Source organism: Aquarana catesbeiana, linkage group LG02 (assembly GCF_042186555.1).
Source record: "Aquarana catesbeiana isolate 2022-GZ linkage group LG02, ASM4218655v1, whole genome shotgun sequence".
NCBI classification, from domain to species: domain Eukaryota; kingdom Metazoa; phylum Chordata; class Amphibia; order Anura; family Ranidae; genus Aquarana; species Aquarana catesbeiana.
Window position 1 is genome coordinate 777,952,416 of NC_133325.1, and position 24,982 is coordinate 777,977,397.

The 24,982-nt window shown below is 43.4% G+C and overlaps 1 protein-coding gene across 2 annotated transcripts in view; it reads left to right on the forward strand.

Moving 5' to 3' along the window:
• ARHGAP31 (Rho GTPase activating protein 31) overlaps positions 1-24,982 on the forward strand; it is a 322,286-nt gene that overhangs the window by 170,750 nt on the left and 126,554 nt on the right. For both annotated transcript variants that reach the window (XM_073617391.1, XM_073617390.1), the window contains exon 2: positions 24,746-24,848. In XM_073617391.1, coding sequence (XP_073473492.1) covers positions 24,746-24,848 — 103 coding nt within the window. The remainder of the gene's footprint in view (positions 1-24,745; positions 24,849-24,982) is intronic.

The window sequence follows — 24,982 nt, forward strand, 5'->3', positions numbered from 1 at the left end:
CGATCGCATAGCTCCCAACTGTCCCTGATTTCGAGGGACTGTCCCTGATTTGGAGCAATGAACCCTCTGTCCCTCATTCCTCCCTTTTTGTCCCTCATTTTGGTCTGATCTATATAGCTGTATATAAAATGCACTTTTTATCTATCAAAAAGTGTTTCCCCAGCACTAAACCTTTCATCTGATTTCTAAATTGCTGCATTTGTAAATTCCAAAAGCCAATATAAAGGAATAGTAGTGGCAAAAAAAGGACTTGTGGGTTTAAATAATCTTGTTTTTTTTGTACAAGGGGGCGTGGCAAGGGGTGTGTCCTATGCCTGCATACTTTTGCTGATAGGTGTCCCTCATTCCCATCTCAAAAATTTGGGAGGTATGCGATCGGGAGCTATTAGCCACCAGTCACTTTGCCAGGAGCACGGCAGGGTGCACACTCTCTGCCCAGCTGTGTTAGCTAATTGGAATGCAAAAACGTGGCCGCTCTGCGCCCGGGTCCACCCACTAAGAGGCCGCATATTTGCGTAGGGGTTAAATAAAACCTTTCCGTTTTCAACACATACCTTATATTAGACCCACCACTGGGTCTCTGTGTTGCTCCATGCAAGGCAGCTGCCATTTATAGCCCTGATGAAGGGCCTTGTAACCCCTGAAACATGTTTTTTTTTCCATTTTGTGTGACAATACGAGTGTGGGGCTTTCCTCCATACACTTCAAGTCATATAAACCCTGATAGAGGCTCTAACTCTTTCCCACACCTTCATAAACTGGTGTGGCACTGTCCCCGTAGGGCTTGCTGAGTGTTGACTTCATAGGCCTCTCCCTGGTTGCTGATGGCTGGTTACTCCCGCTTGCTCGTTACTCAATGACCAGTCCAAGGTATTTGTGTTTTTGTATTTTATTTAGAACTTGGATGGGAGAAGGGATGAGTAGGATACTCCAACTTGAACTATTCACAGAGGATGAGGACAACTCTCACGTGACCTCACCGGATTACTTGCTAAAGCAGTCACACTACTATAACCATACAGCTACATGTATAGAGGAATTAAGTCTTCTTGCTCTCACTAGCAGCAGTCTTGATCCATTAATTATCTTCAGGATACTCTATAGCAGGGGGTCTTAAACTGGCGGCCCTCCAGCTGTTGCAAAACTACAAGTCTCATGAGGCATTGCAAGGCTGACAGTTATAAAGCATGACTCTCACAGGCAGAGGCATGATGGGACTTGTAGTTTCACAAAAGCTGGAAGGCTGCCAGTTTGAGACACCTGCTCTATAGCATCCCCTTTACTGACACCTGTCCACTGAGTCTTCTAGCTGAAGGGGATGGCCCTCACTCGACAGGCCCCAAAGACACAGATCTGTACTGACAGTAGGCAGAATCAGATCCTTGCTGGTGTCTCCCTTCCAGTCAGCTCTGCAGGACCTCCGGGTCCAGCTTCTCTCTCTCTCTCTAGGCCCCTGGTTTGGCCACCTAGGGCCGCATGACCGCCTCAGGAGGAGGAGAGGGCAGCCGCCCCCTCCCTCCTGGACTCTGTGTGAGTCAACTAACTCTGAGCACATGTACTCTGGCCTTATATACAGTATCCCAACATGCAATGCAGCACTTTTCCTCTACCATTTGCCAGGGCTGTAACAAAACCTGTACACCCACTTGTCGGGTCTCCTCCCACTGTCCAACATGCCGATCTATTGGACCAGCGGGGGACAGTCAGAACAAGCTGAGCTGCACCTGAGAGCAATGAGCAGACCTAACCAATAGATCCTGCTCCGTGGTAGACAGAGAGCACTCTAAGTTTTAGATGACCATCTTCCTGGTAAGCAGAAAGATTGAAAAACTATACTGTCTTCTAGCACCTACCTAGGAGGGTGCTACACTGGAAAGATAGATTTTTAGCGGGAGTTGTATTGTAGGGTGGGCCTCTTGGTCTGGGTGGTGATCAGAGAATGGTCTGGACTGCCAGCAGTATATGGCACCACAGACCAATTGGCAGCAAGCCACACATTAAAAAGGCATTCGAGGGGGGGGGGGGGTTAAATTCTGAGGCCAGGATGAGATTCACATGGAACCAGTAATGGAGAGGCCAGATGCATGACCACCCCTTGTAGGAGCATGAGGATGATAACCCCCCCCCTCCCCTGGTGAGGTGCCCAAGGCAGATGCCTCCTCTGTCTACCCATCGACCCGGCCCTCCCTCTTCATAACTGCTTAGGTCTGAGCTTGGTGAAAAGTTTGGTTCCCATGATGGGGTGAGGACTTCCTCGCTCAGCTCCTGCACAAGCTGTTTCATGGAGTATTAGCTAAATAGATAAAACAAGACAAAGAGCCCTTGTTTTAGACAATGTCCTGCTTTCTAGTAAGGTTGTATTATTACTGTAATACACCATTTGTATCATTGGCTCCCCCAAACCTTCCCCCTCCCCGCAGACTGGACTCAATAATAGCACAGCTGGCTAGATTCTATACATCCCATAAACCTCGAGTCAGCAGAATACAAGGGAGGGTCAGTCTGATGCGGCTCTGTTTTGGCTTTGTGTAGAATATGGTTTTGGCAGTGAGAGCCATGGACAGACAGAAATAGTCCAACATCTGTCCGTCTGTCTTCTACAACCTTCTCCTCCTCCGACCCAATCCTTCTCCGTCCTCCCTTCTAACTTCAGATTACAGACAGAACCGGGACAGTAAGGGAAGTTTCTAGAATAATCCCAAAAGTGTGTTGTTTTATGTATGTATCTATCTATCTATCTATCTATCTATCTATCTATCTATCTATCTATCTATCTATCTATCTATCTATCTATCTATCTATCTATCTATCGATCTATCGATCTATATGTATCTATCTATCTATCTATCTATCTATCTATCTATCTATCTATCTATCTATCTATCTATCTATCTATCTATCTATCTATCTATCTATTATTATCTAGTCTAATGTGTCTATCTATCTCTATATGCCTTTCTGTGTGTTTTTTCTTATTCTTTCTTTCTTTCTTTCTTTTTTTCTTTCTTTCTTTCTTTTTTTCTTTCTTTCTTTCTTTCTTTCTTTCTTTCTTTCTTTCTTTCTTTCTTTCTTTCTTTCTTTCTTTCTTTCTTTCTTTCTTTCTTTCTCTTTCTTTTCTTTCTTTCTCTCCCTCTCTTACTTCTATGCTTCCACCCAACCTTTCTTTCTTCCTTCCTTCATCTATTTATCTTTCTTTTTGTTTCTCTCTCCTTTTTTCATATTATCTCTCTTCTCTTCTCTTCTCTTCTCTTCTCTTCTCTTCTCTTCTCTTCTCTTCTCTTCTCTTCTCCTCTCTTCTCTTCTACTCTCCATTTTTTCAAATTCTCTCTCTCTCTCTCTCTCTCTCTCTCTCTCTCTCTCTCTCTCTCTCTCTCTCTCTCTCTCTCTCTCTCTCAACCTTGTTATATGTTTAATATTCAGATTTTCTCTTTCTTTCTTTTTCTTTCTCGTCCTCTCTCTTTTTTTTCATATTCTCTATCTCCTTTTTTTCATATTTCTCTCTCTTTCATATTACTGTATATCTCCTCTCTCTCTCTGTTTCTCTCTCTCTCTCTCTCTCTCTCTCTCTCTCTCTCTCTGTTTCTCTCTCTCTCTCTCTCCTTTTTTCATACTCTCTCTCTCTTTCATATTATATATCCTCTCTCTCTCTCCTTTTTTTAATATTTTCTCTCCCCCCTCTTTTTTTCATCCTCTCTCTTTCTCCCACCTCCTTTTTTCATCCTCTCTCTTTCTCCCCCCTCCTTTTTTCATTCTCTTTCTCTCCCCCTCTCTTTTTCACCCCCCCCCCTTTTTTCATTCTCTCCCTCCCCCCTTTTTTTCTCTCTCTCTCCTTTTTTCATATATTCTCTCTCCCGCTCTTTTTTTCATATTCTCTCTCTCTCCTTTTTTTATTCTCTCTCTCTCTTTTCATATTATCTCTCTTCTCTACCTCTCCCTTTTTCTTTCTCTATTTTTATCTATCTACAGTGCATCCGGAAAGTAATCACAGCACTTCACTTTTTCCACATTTTGTTATGTTACAGCCTTATTTCAAAGTGGATTAAATCCATTATTTTCCTCAACATTCTGCAAACAATACCTCCTAATGACAACGTGAAAGAAGTTTGTTTGAAATCTTTGCAAGCTTATGAAAAATAAAAAGCAAAAAATAATCCCAAAGATGTTCAATTGGGTTCAAGTCTGGGCTCTGGCTGAACCACTAAAGGACAATCACATTGTTGTCCCGTAGCCACTCCTTTATTATCTTGGCTGTGTGCTTAGAATCATTGTCCTGTTGGAAGATGAACCTTCGCCCCAGTCTGAGGTCCAGAGCGCTCTGGAGCAGGTTTTCATCAAGGATGTCTCTGTACATTGCTGCATTTATCTTTCCCTCAATCCTGACTAGTCTCCCACTTTCTGCCACTGAAAAACATCCCCGCAACATGATGCTGTCACCACCATGCTTCACTGCAGAGATGGTATTGGTCAGGTGATGAGCGGTGCCTGTTTTCCACCAGACATGATGCTTGCCATTCAGGCCAAATAGTTCAATCTTTGTTTCAACAGACCAGAGAATTTTGTTTCTCACGGTCTGAGAGTCCTTCAGGTGCCTTTTGGCAAACTCCAGGCAGACTTTCATGTGCCTTTTACTGAGGAGTGGCTTCCGTCTGGACACTCTACCATACAGACCTGATTGGTGGAGTGCTGCAGAGATGGTTGTTCTTCTGGAAGATTCTCCTCTCTCCACAGATAAATGGTGGAGCTCTATCAGAGTCACCATCGGGTTCTCAGTCACCTCCCTGACTAAGGCCCTTCTCCCTCGATCACTCAGTTTGGCCGGGTGGCCTGCTCTAGGAAGAGTCCTGGTGGTTCCAAACTTCCTCCATTTATAGATGATGGAGACCACTGTGCTCATTGGGACCTTCAATGCTGCAGAAATGTTTCTGTACCCTTCCCCAGATCTGTGCCTCCATACAATCCTGTCTCTGTGGTCTACAGACAATTCCTTGGACTTCATGGCTTGGTTTGTGCTCTGCCATGCACTGCTAACTCTGGGACCTTTATATAGACAGATGTGTGCCTTTCCAAATCATGCGCAATCAACTGAATTTACCACAGGTGGACTCCAATCGAGTTGTAGAAACATCTTAAAGATGGTCAGTGGAAACAGAATGCACCTGAGCTCAATTTTGAGTGCCATGGCAAAGGCTGTGATACTTATGTACATGAGATTTTTTTTTTTTTTTTTTTAATAAATTTGCAAAGATTTCTTCACGTTGTCATTATGGGGTATTGTTTGTAGAATTTTGAGGAAAATAATGAATTTAATCAATTTTGGAATAAGGCTGTAACATAACAAAATGTGGAAAAAGTGAAGCAGTGTGAATACTTTCCAGATGCACTGTATCCTGTCGATCCAAAATTCAATATCCTATTTTGTTTTTTCATCTGTCTGTCCTGGAAGAATTGGGCATACAATTAGGTAGCACCATCACCCAACGAGTCCATAACACAAGCACTTACTTGGTACAGATTTAGCCAGATAGAGTGGCAGGGAAAAGGAGTTCCAGAGGGCAGGGGTCCTTCACAAACCCATCACAGGTCCACTTGAGAGCCAGACAGGCAGCAGTTGAAGGAAGAGCAGAGGATAGAGTGAAGTCCCAGTGTCCAGAATTCCACACAGAACCACAAGTCCCAGCAGTGGAGAAAGCTTAGTCTGTCTAACCAGTATTTTCTAGTCTCCTTCTTAGGAGACCTGAAGCCATGAGCTCCTCTGTCCATCCCTGAAGTAAGTTCTGCACAGTCTGACACCCTTATACATGGTACTTTGAATTCAGCCAGAGACCTCAGCTCAAACTCAGGTGGTGCCGAGGTGTCTGGCTCTTTCCCGGTACAGAATACAATCATTTATGTGCTACCTACTGAGTGCAGCCTCATGTCCTACCCCATGTGGGGACACGGGAACTCACAAACCAAATTATGCAGATAGGTGGACTTCCTTACCCACTGGATCTGGATTAGGGATTGTCAATTTCATAAAAGAAAAGAAAAATCCAATATCTCAGACCTCCGTTACACTCATTAACCCCAATGCATATTGACAAAATTAGGACATTTTTTTGCAATCTCACAATTTTGGCTGAAATGTCAAAGAAATTAAAAATCTCTCATTTTCACTTGTCTCTATCTTTCTTGATCTGGTATCCCGAGGACAGGAAGGGAGGGTAAATCTCCCCAATGAGTATACAGACAGCTAATAAAAATTTCACAAAATGTTTTAATTCTTACCAACTTTCTTGAAAACTATAAAACACAGAACCAAACATTTCTGTCGTTGGGCTTTGGGAATAGTGCACCTGTCCACCGACAACCAGAACGGAGGATTAGCAGATGGTGGTGGGATCTAAGCAAGAGCCTGAGGTTCCTTACATGATATATCATTTTATACTTTAACCTCTACACTCCACCTGAGACAAAATTCAAAGTTGAGTTGGGTTTCCTCTTTGAGGTAAAGATTAGATTTACCTCATTGTAGATTAGATAGACAAATGTCCCAATGATAATAAAGACAAGCTTTTATACCCAGGACTTTAGGATAGAAGTGATTACTTACTTCCCGTTAAGTGAACCGTGGAAGAGTTTAATGTCCTCGTTAAGTCCTTATTAATATCACTGGCGACGTTTTATTTTTGGTTTTTATGGCTTCAGAGTTTTCTGCCACTCATCACGTCCGGATCACTGAAAAGACATGAAAGGTATTTATAGTGGAACTAAACTGAAAAAGTACTGCTGTGTCTCTTCTGCAATAAAGCAAACATACCCTCTTGTCCGCAATCTTCTTTAGAATGTACACTGAGCTGCACAGTATGTTCTAAGGCAGTTACATTGGGACAGTTACTTTAGTGTACTGTGTTGCGGTTCCATTCACAGTGAAAAGTTCCTCAATGCACTACACTGTATTGCATGCATTGTTGTGTATTGCCTGTTTTACTGCAATACAGAGGTCGGAATAAGCACTTTTAGGTCTCTGTACACAACGTATTGAGTTTTATAATGTAAAATGGAGATTTCCGCTGCAAGCATTGAGGCTGCTCAGACGCTGTATATAAATTTAACGTTTATGGAAAGTTCATATCTGTACAAGTGTACAGTGATAATGCAGTCTATTGGTTGCTATGATGTAGGCAGCTGTTGCTGGGATGCAGGTGGTTCTTGTACTCCAAATACAGGGTAAATTGGCTTTGTTCTGCATGTAAACCTTAGCACAAATGTTAACACGCATACACTGTTAAATACAGTCCATATGTTAAGTGCTCTAGGTCTTCTACTGAGTACCCTAAGTCTTCTGCTGAATGCCCCAGGTGTTCTACAGAGTGTCCCAGGTGTCCTCTATGTGCTCCATGTCTTCTACTGAGTGCTTCAAGTCTTCAGCTAAGTGTCCCAGGTCTACTGCTGAGTGCCCTAGATCTTCTGCAGAACTATCCAGATCTTTGGTTGAGTGTTACAGGTCTTCTGCAAAGTGCCCCAGGTCTACGGCTTAGTGCTGTACATCTTCAATTGAGTGCTTCTGGTCTTCTGTTGAGTGTACCAAATCTTCTGTTGAGTGTCCCAGGTCTTCTGCTTACTGCTCTACATCTTCAATTGAGTGACCTAGCTCTTCTACTGAGTGCCCCAGGTCTTCTACTGAGTGCCCCAGGTCTTCTGCTGAGTGCCCCAGGTCTTTTGCTGAGTGGACCAGGTTTTCTGCTTCTGCTTAGTATTCTACATCTTCAATTGAGTGACCTGGGTCTTCTACTGGGTGCTCCAGGTCTTCTGCTTTGTACTCTACACCTTCAATTGAGTGCTCCAGGTCTTCTGTTGAGAACTCCAGGTCTTCTGAAGAATGGACCAGGTCTTCTGTTGCGTGCCACAGGTGTTCTGCTGAGTGCCACAGGCCTTCTGCTTAGTGCTCTACGTCCCCTGATGAGTGCCCCAGGTCTTCTGCTGAGTGCCCCAGGTTTTCTATTGAGTGTTCTAGGTCTTGTAAGAGTGTCCTAGGCAGGGCTTTTTTTCTCAAACAATAGGTGCTGGAACTCAACCACGACCCCCCAAAACCGCTCCCCTACACACACCCTCCAAATCACATCAAATAGTGGGTGTGGTCAATCAAATTTCACAAACAGTAGGAGGGTCTTTAAGGTCATTAGATACCAGGATTGCATTACACACAGAGTGAAGAGCTGTCACTTGTAAACACAGAAACCGGACTTTTGGGTTTACAAGTGATAGTGGTGGGCAGGGAGCAGAGGGACTGAGCCAGAGGTGGTGGAACTGAGTTCCACCAAGTTCCCCCTGAAAAAAAGCCCTGGTCCTAAGTATTTTTTCTCACTGCCCTAGGTCTATTGCTGAGTGCCCCAGATCTTCTGCTGAGAAACCCTCATCTCCTTTGAGATATGGAAATGATACCTTTAGATGTGGTAGACATAAACATTGTCAAAATACTGTATCTACTTGTCAATCAATCTATTAATTAATTTGTCGTCATAATGTGCCTCCCTTTATCTTGTAAAGTTCTGCACAAACTGCTGGTGCTTTTTAGACTTATCGTGGTATTCTACCCAGCCCCTCCACATTCTTAATTTGTCTGCCTGAAGGTGCCCCTGGTCAAATAGGACCCTAGACGCACCCCGGGATGTTGGTACCTCTTTGATTATACACGACCCAGGATATCCATACTGTGTTTTTGTGTTGTATTCTAATAACGGTCTGATTTCCTTGTCTGCTCGCCGTTGTCAGCGTATAATTCAGGAATATGAATGGAGCAGCTGTCTGGGTGCTAGAGGCGGTGACCCCGGTTTCCCTGACCCCCAGTGTCCCAGACGTTGCTGATGTGGGTCATGCATGAAGGCTTTGGGCCTTGGATGAGCGAGTCACCGCAGGCGGATTGATGACGGGAGAGGTTTGAGGTGTCTCAGCTGCTCCCCGGGTTGAATCATAAGGAAGCGTCTGGCGTGCTGTGTGATTGGGGTATTAATCACTGAGAAAACACGCGCCGCTTTACAGGAAGGATCTCTGAGAATCCGCGGATTGTCTAGAACAATAAATGTACAATACAGCAGTGCAAATAAAAACATGAAAATATATCTGCTTTTATAAAAGGAATTTGATGACACCTCCGGTTATATTTAAAGTGAACTATACAGTAACTGTATCATTTTTTCTTTTTTAACCACTTGCCGACTGCCTAACTGTAAATATACATCATCACTTTGGCGTTAAATACCAGGGTTATGGCAGCAGCTAACTATCTGCTATAACCATGGTATCGTTATTTACAGCTAGCACCCGGCTTTCATATAAAAGTGGTCTCAGCGGCGCATTTGCCACAAGATCACTTTTCTAGGCAGAGAGAGAGGTGCCCCCCCTCCTCCGCTTCCCGTGTCTTCCGGGTTTACCAAAGTCTCATCCGCTTCCCGTGTCTTCTGGGTTTACCGAAGTCTCATCTGCTTCCCGTGTCTTCTGGGTTTACCGAAGTCTCATCCGCTTCCCGTGTCTTCCGGGTTTACCAAAGTCTCATCCGCTTCCCGTGTCTTCTGGGTTTACCGAAGTCTCATCCGCTTCCCGTGTCTTCCGGGTTTACCAAAGTCTCATCCGCTTCCCGTGTCTTCTGGGTTTACCGAAGTCTCATCCGCTTCCCGTGTCTTCCGGGTTTACCAAAGTCTCATCCGCTTCCTGTGTCTTCCGGGTTTGCCGAAGTCTCATCCGCTTCCCGTGTCTTCCGGGTTTGCCGAAGTCTCATCCGCTTCCCCCCGTCTTCCGGGTTGACCTAAGTCAAATCCGTTGCCCGTGTCTTCCGGGTTTACCAAAGTCTCATCCGCTTCCCCCGTCTTCCGGGTTTACCGAACTCTCGTCCGCTTCCCGTGTCTTCCGGGTTTACCGAAAGCCATCAGTAAACCCGGAAGTGATCTGGTCCCATCGGTGGCTGGGCAGGCTCTATGCCCTTGGAGGACTGGAGGCGATTGTGTCACCTGCGAGCTGACACCTCAGTCCAGGAAGTAGAGGGTGACCCTGGATGATGCCTGAGCAAAGATGGTGCTGTCCTTCTGGGGAAAAAGCAGTTGAAGATACTGTTAGGAGGAGTACTTTGATCTGGTAATAAATAGTGTGCTGGGACTTGTAATCCTAAAGAGATTGGAAAAATACAGGTATAGTGTGCTGGGACTTGTAGTTCTACAGAGATAGGAAGAAGACCGGTATAGTGTGCTGGGACTCTCTCTACAGAGAGGAGAAAGGCAGGTATAGCATGCTGGGACTTGTAGTTCTACAGGGATAGGACATAGACAGGTATAGGGTGCTGGGACTTGTAGTTCTACAGAGATAGGAGGAAGATAGGTATAGTGTGCTTGGACTCTCTCAGCAGATATAGCATGCTGGGACTTGTAGTTCTACAGAGAACAGAGAAATGCAGGTATAGCTTGGTGGGACTTGAAGTTCTACAGAGATCGGAGAAATGCAGGTATAGTGTGCTGGGACTTGTAGTTCTACAGGGAAATGACACAGACAGGTATAGTGTGCTAGGACTTGTAGTTCTACAGGGAAATGACACAGACAGGTATAGCATGCTGGGACTTGTAGTTCTACAGGGAAATGACACAGACAGGTATAGTGTGCTGGGACTTGTACTTCTACAAGGATAGGACACAGACAAGTATAGCATGCTGGGACTTGTAGTTCTACAGGGATAGGACACAGACAAGTATAGCATGCTGGGACTTGTAGTTCTACAGGGATAGGACACAGGCAGGTATAGCATGCTGGGACTTGTAGTTCTACAGGGATAGGACGCAGACAGGTATAGCATGCTGGGACTTGTAGTTCTACAGGGATAGAACACAGACAGGTATCGCGTACTTGGATACTACATACAGGGAAGATCGATTTATAGATCGGCATTCTTTGTGAAGTTCTAGAAGTCACATATTGATCGGAGCTCCAGGTCTCGTCTCCCCCGGGTACGATGGAAGGCGGAGATCTCGGGTTCTGTATAAAGTCGGGTCTCGGAATGGTCTGAAGGTCTATGGAAGGAATACGTTTCCTCCACACGGGGTTTGGGACTCTGATAGTCGTCTCTTCAAGGCTTCCAGAGAAACTCCAGCTGACGGGATTCCATTCGGGAGAATTGATGGATAGCATGTGAGCAGCTGGGGATTGGGCCAGGTGAAATTTTATTAGCTGAAGGGTCCCCCTCCAGCAGCTGCTAATGTCTGGCGTAAGGCCAGCGCATACACTACAAACATACCAGCCCTATTTATAATATGACTAATAAAGACATTGAAGTGGATTTCATTCATAGGACCCCAAAGTTGGCTGGATGCCCTGTAGGCTCGGATTATGAATTTCATTCATTCGTAGATGGAAATTTGATGTGATATCTAGATACACAACAGAAGCCAAAGCCATTTATTGGCATTGAGCGTGTCCTTTATGCTCCCTAGCAAGCACTGCAAGCTGATTGGCTTAGAATGATCACATGCTATTTAGAGCACCAGCTCTCGCCATGAAACTTCAAACAAAAGTAAAAGTAAATAATCCTGCAGTCTAACGAGAAGCCCCCCTGTTTCTGGTTGGTGTACCGGTTCCTATTTCCAGCCAAAAGGTGGGATTTTGTGTGGGGCAGAGGCACCGATTGGTTAATTAGGCAGAGACGGTGAATTACACGGAAATAACCAGACACTGCTTTGGGACAGAGGTCTTTTGTTGTGAAGATTTTAATCACTTGAGCCCCGGGGGGGGGGGGGGGGGGGGGGGGTTGGGCAGGGGGGGTTGGTTTATAATTGGGACAGTGGCTATTTTTTCCCATTGCTGTTTTAAAAATAGCGCCCCATCTCTGCGGCTCGTGTGGATCGCCGCCTGGCAATAGTGTTGGAACCACCGGCTGGATCCAGTACTAAGCTCCCAGGCTTCTTCTGGGTCTACAAACCTCTCCATTAGACATGTGCAGAATGAAAAAAAATTGTTTCGATTCGTTATTTACATTAATTGGTTTAATTCGTTTTCAGAATTTGTCTCTTTATTCCAGTTCGAATCGATTTGATTTTTCAGTTGAATTGTACTCAATTCGACCAAATTCGGAAAATTCAAATCGATTCAAATTCAATTCGAAATTGCATTTATTCTAATCGAAATTTAAATTTTGGAATATGATTATATTCATTCTATTCCATTCTATTCTATTGTTTTTTTTTTATACTTTATTCTATTCTTTCATATTCTTGTATTTTCTATTCTATTCTCGTCTATTATATTCTATTCTTTTCTATTCAAATTCAAATTTATTCTATTCAAAATTAGAATTTCTGAAGTTGGTATATTCTTGTATTCTTTCTATTCATTTGTTTTTTTTCTGTTCTATTCTATTCTGTTCTTTTCTATTATTTACTTTTCTATTCAAATTCTAATTTATTCTATTCGAAATTTGAATTTCAGAAGATGGTTATATTCTTTCAATTTTATTTTATCCTATTCTATTGTTTTTTTTTTTAATTCTATTCTAATCAAAATTTGTATTTCGGAAATAGGTTATATTCTTCATATTTTATTCTATTCTATTATTTTCTTTTTTTTTTCTATTCTATTCTTTTCTATTCTCTTTGAATTAAAACGTATCCTATTTGAAATTTTGAATGTAAGAAGATGGTTATATTCTTTCTATTTTATTGTATTCTATTCTATTGTGTTTTTTTCTATTCTATTCGATTTAAATTTATTCTATGTGAAATTCAAATTTTAGAAGAAGGTTATATTCTTTATATTTTATTCTATTCTATCATTTTTTTCTATTCTTTCATTTTTTTTCTATTCTAGTCTTTTCTATCCTATTTGAATTAAAATGTATTCTATTTGAAATTCGAAATTTCAGAAGATGGTTATATTTTTTCTATTTTATTCTATTCTATTTTGTTCTGTTTTATTCTATTCTTTTATTTTCTATTCTATTATTTTCTATTCCATTATTTTCTATTCTCTTATTTTCTGTTCTGTTTTACTCTATTATATTATTTTATGTTCTATTCTATTATTTTCTATTCTATTCTTTTATTTTCTATTCTATTATTTTCTATTCTATTCCTTTATTTTCTAGTCTCTTATTTTCTGTTCTGTTTTACTCTATTATATTCTATTCTTTTATTTTCTATTCTATTATTTTCTATTCTATTCTTTTATTTTCTATTCTCTTATTTTCTATTCTATTCCTTTATTTTCTATTCTCTTATTTTGTATTCTGTTTTGTTTTACTCTATTATATTCTATTTCTTTATTTTCTATCCTATTTTATCCTCTTCGGAAATTCGAAATCGATTCGAAAACTATATTCAAATTTCGTTCAAATTTTCTCCTTAAGTTATTTCGGATTTGTTTAAATGAATTATTACTATTGTAATTCGGTGTTTCGGATACACCCAAATTCGAAACGAAATGAACCGTATATGTCTACTCTCTATTAGGCCACATTCACACTTGTGAAAGGGCCCGACGGGAATTACAAGCGACAAAAAAAAAAAAAAAATACATTCCCTCCCAAAATGTCATCTAGAATGTCGGATGACCTGCACAAGCATCAAATGCCCATCTAAGTGGAAACATTGCCAACCCGACCTAGTTTAACCACTTCAGCCTCTGAAGAATTTGCCCCCTTAATGACCAGGTCATTTTTTGAGATACGGCACTGCGTTACTTTAACTGACAATTGCGCGGTCGTGCGACGCTATACACAAACAAAATTTATGTCCTTTTTTTTCCCCCACAAATAGAACTTTTCTTTTAGTGGTATTTGATCACCCCTGCTGTTTTTTTTTATTTTGCGCTATAAACAAACTAAGAGCAATAATTTTGAAAAAAATTTCTGCTATAATACATATCCAGAAAAAAAAAAATGTATTCATCAGTTTAGGCCTATATGTATTCTTCTACATATTTCTGGTAAAATCGCAATTGGCGTATATTGATTGTTTTTCGCAAAAGTTATCGCGTCTACAAACTATGGGATAGATTTAGGGACTTTTATTTTTACTTTTTATTGTTTTTACTAGTAATGGCGGCGATCTGCACATTTTTAGCGGGGATGCGACATTGCGGCGGACAAATCTGACCCTAAGTGACACTTTTTTGGGGACCAGTGACCTTATTACACCGATCAGTGCTATAAAATTGTGCCCGCCCGCTACTGCGCCTGCGCGAATAGCCTCAGCGCTGCCAACCTGCCGCAGTATAGCAAATCGCACCAGAGCCGCAGTGGAGATATGTGAACCGGCTCCATGGAGAGCCGGTTAGATATGTGCAATTAGTTTAGTTCTGAATTATTTTTTTAACGAATTTTGACAAATCCGTTAATTCCGAAATTTTCTAATTTTTCAATTTCTGAAATTTCCGAATTTTCGAAATTTCCGAATTTTCCGAAAATTTTGTTCCGAACATTTTGGAACACGACCAGGTAGTGGCCATTATGGCTTGTAAGCTAACAGCTTCCTGCTGGGCTTCACCCAAGCCTCCCAACCTCGGGAAATGGTAAGTAACACCTGAAGAGCAGGCTGACCTGCCTTATACAGCCTTTTATTTTTTTTATTTTTTTGGCGCCAGTCGCCCTGGTATACTTCTGCTTTTTGTTTTTGTTTTTTTGGAACACTAGATAACAAACTAAATGTGTTTTTAATTTTATTGGTTTAATTGAGTAAGAAAGGGAACATGGAAGAGAGGGAGGAAAGGGGAGGGAAGGAAATTTTGGTTGTGTTTTCTTTTTGTTTTGTTGTATGTTTTTGTTTTGTTTTTTCTTTTTCTTTTTTTTGTTGATACGGAAAAGAAAAGATTTGAAAAATAAATAAAATCTAAAAGAAGCAAAGCAAAGAAGCAAACAAGTACAGTATGTATTCATATTTGCTAACATACTAAAGCCCTTAAAAAAAAAAAAAAAAAAAAAACAACACACATAATACATTAGGATAGACCAGGGGTCCTCAAACTTTTTAAACAGGGGGCCAGTCCACTGTCCCTCAGATTGTTGGGGGGCCGGATCAATGCAGCCTCACCAATGCCCAGCAACGCAGCCCCACCAGTGCCTAACAATGCAGCCTGACCAGTGCCCAGCCAGCCTGACCAGTGCCCAGCAACACAGCCTGACCAGTGCCCAGCAGCACAGCCAGCCTCTCCAGTGCCCAGCAATGCAACCTGACCAGTGCCCAGCAATGCAGCCTGACCAGTGCCCAGCAATGCAGCCTGACCAGTGCCCAGCAATGCAGCCTGACCAGTGCCCAGTAATGCGGCCTGATCAGTGCCCAGTAATGCAGCCTGACCAGTGCCCAGTAATGCGGCCTGACCTGTGCCCAGTAATGCGGCCTGATCAGTGCCCAGTAATGCGGCCTGACCAGTGCCCAGTAATGCGGCCTGACCTGTGCCCAGTAATGCGGCCTGACCTGTGCCCAGTAATGCGGCCTGACCAGTGTCCAGCAATGCAGCCTGAGCAGTGCCCAGCAATGCAGCCTGACCAGTGCCCAGCAATGTAGCCTAACCAGTGCCCAGCAATGCCGCCTGACCTGTGCCCAGTAATGCCGCCTGACCTGTGCCCAGTAATGCCGCCTGACCTGTGCCCAGCAATGCAAACTGACCTGTGCCCAGTAATGCAGCCTGACCTGTGCTCAGTAATGCAGCCTGACCTGTGCCCAGCAATGCAGCCTTACCAGTGCCCAGCAATGCAGCCTGATCAGTGCCCAGCAAGGCAGCCTGATCAGTGCCCAGCAAGGCAGCCTGACCTGTGCCTAGTAATGCAGCCAGCCTCTCCAGTGCCCAGTGATGCAGCCAGCCTCTCCAGTGCCCAGTAATGCAGCCTGACCTGTGCCCAGTAATGCAGCCTGACCAGTGCCCAGTAATGTAGCCTAACCTGTGCCCAGTAATGTAGCCTGTCCTGTACCCAGTAATGCAGCCAGCCTCTCCAGTGCCCAGTAATGCAGCCAGCCTCTCCATTGCCTAGAAATGCAGCCTGACCTGTGCCCAGTAATGCAGCCTAAACCGGTGCCCAGTAGGGCAGCCTGTCCTGTGCAAAGTAAGGCAGTCAGCCTCTTCAATGCCCAGTAATGCAGCCAGCCTCTCCAGTGAACAGTAATGCAGCCTGAGCTGTGCCCAGTAATGCAGCCTGAGCTGTGCCCAGTAATGCAGCCTGAGCTGTGCCCAGTACTGCAGCCTGAGCTGTGCCCAGTAATGCAGTCAGCCTGTCCAGTGCACGGGGATTAGTGAGAAGAGCGCCGGGGGACTTACCGCTATGAACAGGCAGCCGCGAGGAGAATCCTTGTGAAGCTTTCCCGTGCTGGAGCGGGCTCTCTGTGTCTCCGCCCCCACTCTGGACAGTGCCCGAGACTGGTACCATTTCCCCCTATGAAGCGGGGTCCGCAGGGAAAGCATCTCTCCGGGCGGACCGTTGTGGGGGCTCGAGTGCCCAAAAGGCCAGGAGGGCCGGGTAAAAGACCTTAGCGGGCCGTATTCGGCCCGCGGGCCTTAGTTTGAGGACCCCTGGGATAGACTAAAAAACCAAAAAGATATCATGAACTGAGACATTCCCGAAACATACGCTCTGGGACTCAAGGGAATTTTTTGGAGAAAAAGGCCCAAAACTCAGATAGTTAAGATCACTAACGCGCACATTTTTGTATGTGCGCTGCATTAAGGCGGACCGTTCACTTTTGGTTATTATGAAAAATGCAACATATTGCAATGCATAGTACAGTACATGATGATCGGGCCTCTGTGGATGGGTTGTAGGATTCGGGGCCATTGCCATGTTTAGGTCCACCAAAACTCTAAGGCCGGGTTCACACTGGTACGACACGACAGTCGTACCACTGTGGATCCGACTTTGCCCTGCGACTTGAAGTCCAACATGTGTCCGACTTCAATGAACAAGATTCCAACTTTGATTCCCGACAATACCAGGCGCTGTGTTGGGTATGAATCTTTAGGGCATACTCCACGCAAAATGTTAAAAAAAAAAGTCATGGGTTCCTCCTCTAAGAGCATACCAGGCCCTTCAGTCTGGTATGGATTTTAAGGGGAACCCCCACACCGAAAAAAATGGCGTGGGGGTCCCCCCAAAATCCATACCAGACCCTTATCCGAGCACACAGCCCGGCAGGTCGGGAAAGAGGGTGGGGATGAGAGAGTGCCCCCCCTCCTGAACCGTACCAGGTCACATGCCCTTAACATGGGGGGTGGGTGCTTTGGGGCAGGGGGGGCCCTGCATTCCCCCACCCCAAAGCACCTTGTTTCCATGTTGATGAGGACAAGGGCCTCTTCTCGACAACCCTGGCCGTTGGTTGTCGGGGTCTGCGGGCAGGGAGCTTATCTCAATCTGGAAGCCCCATTAACAAGGGGGCCCCCCAGATCCCAGCCCCTCACAATATGTGAATGAGTATCAGGTACACTTTACCCCTACCCATTCACCTAAAAAAAAGGTGTCAAAAATAAAACACACTACGCAGGTTTTTAAAGTAATTTATTAAGACAGCTTTGGCGTCTCTTCCCACTTCTTCTCCCCTCTCAGGCTCTTCGGCCCCCTCCACTGATGTCTTCTGCCTCTGCCAGTTCTTCTCCCCTCTCCAGTTCTTCTCCGCTCTCCGGGTCTTCTCCACTGATGTCTTCTAGTCCTCCCCAGTTCTTCTCCCTCTGTCTGATGTCTTCTGCCTCTGCCGGTTCTTCTCCCCTCTCCGGGTCTTCTCCGCTCTCCGTTGATGTCTTCTAGCCCTCTCCAGTTCTTCTCCCTCTGTCCGCTGTCTTCTGCCTCTGCTGGGTCTTCTCTGCTATCTTCTCGCTCTTTTGCCCTTGTCCTCTTCAACATGGGGACAAGGTGCTTTGGGGTGGAGGGCGCAGCCCCAAAGCACCCACCCCCCCCATGTTGAGGGCATGTGGCCTGGTACAGTTCAGGAGGGGGGCGCTTGCTCATCCCCACCCCCTTTCCTGACCTGCCGGGCTGTGTGCTCGGATAAGAGTCTGGTATGGATTTTGGGGGGGACCCCCCACACCGTTTTTTTGTTGTGGGGGTTCCCCTTAAAATCCATACCAGACCGAAGGGCCTGGTATGCTCCTAAAGGGGGAACCCATACCGTTTTTTTTTTTTTTTGTTTTTTTTTTTTTTAAATTTGGCTTGGAGTTCCCCTTCAAGATCTGCAGAGCACAAGTTGCATACCAACGTGGGATCAGTTAAGACAACGATCCGACTTTGACATGACTTCAGTGATATTCAATGGGCTGAAGTAGGATCAAAGTCGGACCAAAGCAGTACAGGGAGCATTTTCAAAGTCGGACCGACTTGTGTCGGGCCAGTTAAGACGGGTCCCATAGGGAAACATTAATTTTCACACGCCATGAGCCCCCAATGTCAGAGCGTTTGTCATACTAGTGTAAACCCAGCCCGAAGTCTTCTCTACAGTCGGTTCATCTTGTTCTGATCACAGCCTGGAATGACTGAGAACCATGTGAGTATTGTACCACCCACCAGCTGTGGTCAGCGATATCATCCGGTGTTTTTTTTCCATCACTTGGTCTCGGGTCTGTTTTTACAATGTAACGTTGCTTCACACGGTCCATCTGCTTTCCATTGGGAAATCACAAGGGGGATTCAAAGGGCCTCATAAAGAAGCAATTAAAATGTAACCAGGGCTGAATTTCCTAGCAGACCTTCTCGCTTTTACAAGGTCAGTCCACCTTAAAGTGACCCCGCACTGTGTTCATACTGAGCAAACTAAGAGGTTAGCTTTAGAGCTTATGTCAAGGTTTACATCTCTGAAATACATGACCCTTTCCTCGTGACTTGTCCCCAGGACTAGGACAAGGGGTGGGCAGGAGGAGCGGCTACCCTGGGCACTGTGGTTTCATGTGAGGTGGAAGAAAGATTGGAGGGGAGGGGGATTTGTGTTAGGAGGCAGCAGGTGGTAAGAATTGTTCTATTAGGAGAAATTTGGGGGGGGGGGGGGGGTGCTGGGAGTGGTGATTTAGGGGGATTTGTGTTGGGGGGGGGGTAAGGGGAATAGGATTTGTGCTTGGAGGGGTATTTGGGGTGTCTATGTTAGAAAAGGTGATATGGTAGAGGGGAGGAGAGGAATTGTACTAGGCGGGGGGGATTTGTGCTAGTAAAGTTGATTGGGGCGGGGGCACTCCTGCCAGCTAGGAGGGTAAAATTGAGGGGTAGAGAATTTTTGCTAGGAGGGGTAATTTTTTTTGGGGGGTGGGGTGGGCATTTGTGCTGGGAGGATTTGGGGAGTGGGGGGACAAAGATTTGTGCTGGGAGGGGGGATTTCAGCGGGGGGGGGGGCAGATTTTTACTGGGCAGAGGGGGAATTTATGCTTAGGGTAAGCATGCACATTAATACATTTTTTTGTATTTTTTTTTTTTGGGGGGGGGGGGGGTTTGCTGACACATAATGCTCATACATCTTGTGTGTGTGTGTGGGGGGGGGGGCACATTTTGGCATGTTCACCTTGGGCTCTAGATGACCTTGTCCCAGCACTGTTTGCCCAATTGAAGATCCTGCAACCACAGAAGAATTGATCTGCCATAGCTATGTCTTGACAGCAAACAGCATTTTTTGGTATACTGGGTGGTATCAGCCCTGCCCATTGTCTTTACAACATAAAGGCTGATCAATCCTTCTGTAGTTCAAGTTGAGAACTAGGAGGGCTCTTTGAGATAACACAGGAAGTGGGCAGAGGACACATGAGAGATCTGAATTTCTGGTCAAACCAATATAACAATACGCTTTCAGTCATATACGTCTGTGGTCTCCAAACTGTAGCCTGCTGCTTGCCTTTATCTGGCCCTTGGGGCACCGTTTTTCCCACTGATATGAAGCACTATAACTCCCCCTGACAGAAATGATGAGGCACTATTTTTTTCACTGACACCAATGATGGGGCACTATTCCCTCCACTGACACCAATAATGGGGTACTATTCCTCCCAGTGACACCAATAATGAGGCACTATTCCTGCCACTGACACCAATGATGGGGCACTATTCCTCCCAGGGACACTAATGATGGAGCACTATTCCTCCCACTGACACCAATGATGGGGCACTATTCTTTCCACTAAAACCAATGATGGGGCACTATTCCTTTCACTGACACCAATGATAGGGCACTATTCCTCCCACTAACACCAATGATGGGGCACTATTCCTCCCACTGACACCAATGATGGGGCACAATTCCTTCCACTGATACCAATGATGGAATACTATTCTTTTCACTAATACCAATGATGGGGCACTATTCCTCCCACTGGCACCAGTGATGGAGCACCATTCCTCCCCCTGGCACCAATGATGGGGCACTATTCCTTCCACTACTACCAAAGATGGCATACTATTCCTTCCACTAATACCAATGATGGACCACTTTTCTTCCCACTGGCACCAATGAAGGTGCACTATACCTTACACTGACACCAACGATAGGGCACTATTACTTCCACTGACACCAACAATGGGGCATTATTCCTTGCACTGACACCAACAATTGGGCATTATTCCCTCCATTGGCATCAATAGTAGGGCATAATTCCTCCCAATAATATAACATTTTTGGCACCATTTCTCTCACTGCCACCAAAGATGGGCACTATTCCTCGAAATAATACCAATATTGGGGTACAATTCCCTTCTACTGACCACCCTCCTAGCTAGCACTGTCCACTCTTAGGTTGAGGCATTTTCTACTTCCAGTGGCCACAGTCCGGCTCCCCCCCCCCCCCCCACAGGTTGAGGGACAACAAGCTTGCCCTTTGTTTAGAAACTTAGAGGACCCCTGGTATACGTAAGAGACCATAAAGGAAAATATAAGTGACGTTCATTGTTAGGGTCTACATACACTCTGGATTTCTCCTCCATTCCATTCCAGTGAACTTCACCAAAACCTCTAGACTTTCTCCAATTTCCATCATGGGTAAATCAAAAAAATTCTTACTTTAGCTCATTCTGAATTACAAAAAGCCTAATTTGTCGGTTCTTTAGATAACAGCCGGTCACAGGGGGAAGTCAGTTTAGTCAGCTGATGTGACACCTCAGATGTTTTTTTTCGAGGTTGCCGCAGCTGCTGTTTACAATCTTTAGGATATCAGATGATACAGATGTGCCCCGGGTGTTTTCTGCATCAGACAAAGGGAACAGGACCAGCTGACATCTCCCGTAAGGTCTCCTATGTACAGAAATACATCCAGTGTGTCTGTGGTTCTGGGCCACCTTCCCAACAGAGGGGTCCCAGGATAGAACAAATGTTGTACAGCGCTGGACGCAGCATAGGTGATGGAGGCTGCAGTCCCGCCAACACGGTGCACAATAAAATGAAATGTGTTTTTGGCCAAAAAGACAGAAGATTCCTCAGTTCAGCTGATGCTCTGTGAATGGATTATTACTCTTCAGAAAAGAAGAAATACATAACAGCACAGAGACCATGCCAAAGAGATGATGTGAGGATCGTATAACAAGTGCTTGCAAAAACTGTACTAGGAGGCTTCTACTTGTGTAAAATATAAATAACGCAAAATCTCCTATTTAGTAAAAACAAAAATCTCTAAGAAAAAGATCCTAGGTGGCTTCCATACATACAACACATTGGATACTAAAGAGGTGTAACCATATATTACAATCACATATTCATAGTAAACCTTTGCTAAAAAAAAAGGAAATTCTTACTTCGCATATTTTGCAATATATATCCATTCTGGCCAGCTGCGTCAAAGTGATCCCTCTCTGGCCAGTCCCTACTCTTCCTGGCAGATTGCCAATATCTTACTTGCTAGATAGCATACTAATAGGAGCATGTGGAGCCAATATGGAGCGAACGGGCACAGCTGGAGGTGAGCTACAGACCAAAATCCAGAGATGTGTATGTTGGCCATGACTGTTATTTTCAAATCTCATTGGATTCATCTAAAAATAACTGTCACTTTCTGCATTTGAAAAAAAATTCTGTATCCTTATTTGTTAGTGTAGAAAATTACTCCTATCTATGGACACTCCTACCAATGATTGAATGCAGGTGTTTCCATTGAAGGGTACTGTTAATTCTACAGCATACAAAGACATTTTAGACAATTGTGCCCTTCCAACCTTGTGGTAACAGTTTGGTAAAGGTTCTTTTCTGTCCCAGCATGATATGGTTTGATGGGTTTGGTGTGGAGGAACTTGAGTCACCTCTGTAGAGACTTGACCTCAACCCTACTGAACACCATCCATAAAGACATGGTTTGATGAGTTTGGTGTGGAGGAACTTGAGTGGCCTCCATAGAGACTTGACCTCCACCATACTGAATGCCATCTATTAAGACATGGTCTGAGTTTGGTGTAGAGGAACTTGAGTGGCCTCCATAGAAACTTGACCTCAACCCTACTGAATGCCTTTCATAAAGACAAGGTTTGATGGGTTTGGTGTGGAGGAACCTGAGCGGCCTCTATAGACATGACCTTAACCCTACGGAACACCATCTATAAAGACATGGTTTGATGAGTTTGGTGTAGAGGAACATGAGTGGCCTCCATAGAAACTTGACCTCAACCCTACTGAATGCCTTTCATAAAGACATGGTTTGGTGTGGAGGAACTTGAGTGGCCTCCATAGAGACTTGACCCTAAACCCTACTAAACACCATTCATGAAAACATGGTTTCATGGGTTTGGTGTGGCGGAACCTGAGTGGCCTCCATAGACTTGACCTCAACCCTACTGAACACCATCTATAAAGACATGGTTTGATGAGTTTGGTGTGGAGGAACTTGAGTGGCCTCCATAGAGACTTGACCTCAACCTTACTGAACACCATCCATAAAGACATGATTTGATAGGTTTGGTGTGGAGGAACTTGAGTGGCATTGCTCAGAACCATGACTTTAATCTTTGTGAACTCCTTTGGGATTAATTGGAATGTTTGTTGATTGCAACTCAGGTCTTCTTATCCAACATCAGTACATGATCTCAAAAATACTCCTCAATTTTTTTAGACACTTTTGAAGAGTTTTATTACAAAATGGATTTAACGGATGATGGCAATGTTTATTTTCTTATACCAACCCTAACACCATTCAGGTGATAAGGCAGACTAACATTCCCACTTTAGCCGTGAGTTTGAGAGAGAGGACATGCTTAGTCCTGAATCATTATTTACTGAATGGAGAAAGATGAATCTGTATTATTTTCATGTATGATTCTTTGGAGTGGCTTCTCTTTTTTTTTTTTTTTCCCAAGCAAAGTGGATTTTTATTTCATGATCCCCCAGGAGGGTAAAGCTGCAGAATTATCCTGGCTGATTTTGCCTCCCTTCCCATAATCCCCGGCTGGGCTCTCTTCATCCCGGACTGTATCTGGCAGTAGAAGTAGCAGCGTACAGGGACCGGTAGGAATAACTGGATTTTTTTTTTTTTTTGGAGGATTGCGGTGGCGGGGTGCCCCAGGTGTTTTGGACAAGGGGTAATGAAAGTTGATAACATAAGTAGCTGCTGACGTACATGGTAAATACACTGTCATTGTAACAGATTGATTCAATGTGGTAGTTAACGTTGAGCCAGCCAATGATGTATTTGTGTCGGGTGGAATTATGGCTTAGCGGGGTGACAGCCTAATAGAAAGCATTGCACTTGCTGCAAAATTGTTTGATATTCTATATCTTGCCGGTATAAACACAGCACACATTTTCCCATCAGGGTGGTTTTATCAAAATAACAGCAATATTACTGTAAGAGATTGCATTAAACCTGGACATTTTTTTTTTTAATTAATAGCGAACAGTATGATTCTATTTTCTAACCTGTACTAGAAAAATAATTGGCTACCCTTAGATTGAGGCCAAGTTACAGACAGCCTGTCACATAGGATATGGCAGTAACATTATTAGATCAACTGCACTGGTTTCATTCCTGGTACTTGCATATTATTATTATTATTATTATTATTATTATTATTGTTATTGTTATTATATATTTATTAATTATTATTATTATTATTATTGTTATTTTTTTTTTATTATTATTATTATTATTATTATTATAATACAGGGGTTATATAGCACCAACAGTTTGCACCGCACTTTACAGTACATCCAAAAGATACTTGGGGATGCAGTGTTTATTTTTTCAACAATAGAACTGACATGTTGGGAAATTTTTTAATATTGTTATTTTATCATCATGTTTATTAATACGAATAGTAATACTTTATTATTATTATATTTTTTTACATTTATTTAATTTATTATTATAATTACATATCACTTACAACTAATTTAAGGAGCTAGATGTGGTGGGGTCTGTGAAGATGTTTAACATCTGAATGAGGCAGCATTTAAGGAAACACTCCCCCAGCCCTCCTTCTGCTAACAGATTCAGCAATGCTGGTGTATTAAAAGTCAGCCGGTAGTTCTGGGCTTTTTTTTTTTTTTTTTTTAAACCCACCATGCTTTTGGGAATGCCACCAGTGCACCCGTAAATAAATGCATATTGTAAAATCAAGATTCTGTGTAAACCGTTAAAACCACAGACATGTTTATAAACTTATAACACTATTTTATAAAGATTGCCAAAAACCATTGGACACAAATATTTTATTTAATTTTATTTATTTATTTATTTTTTTTTTATATGATTTATTTTATTTATTATTTATTTTATTTAATATCTTATATGTATTTTTATTTTACTTATATTGTACTTCCCTTTTGTATGTACCTTGTACTAACTGTTCTTGCTTTGACTTCTCTAGTTCCTCTTGTGTTGAAGAGCTGTGCGGAGTTTATTGAGACATACGGCGTTGTGGACGGTATATATCGGCTGTCTGGGATAACATCAAATATACAGAAATTAAGGTAACATTAAGTAATACTGTATATTCATTTATTATTTTTATTTTTTTTTTTATTGTTAACACATGTAAAAAGGATCAGCTTCATATAATTAATCAGATCAATTTAAAATCTAAGTTTAGTTTATTTATTTGTAT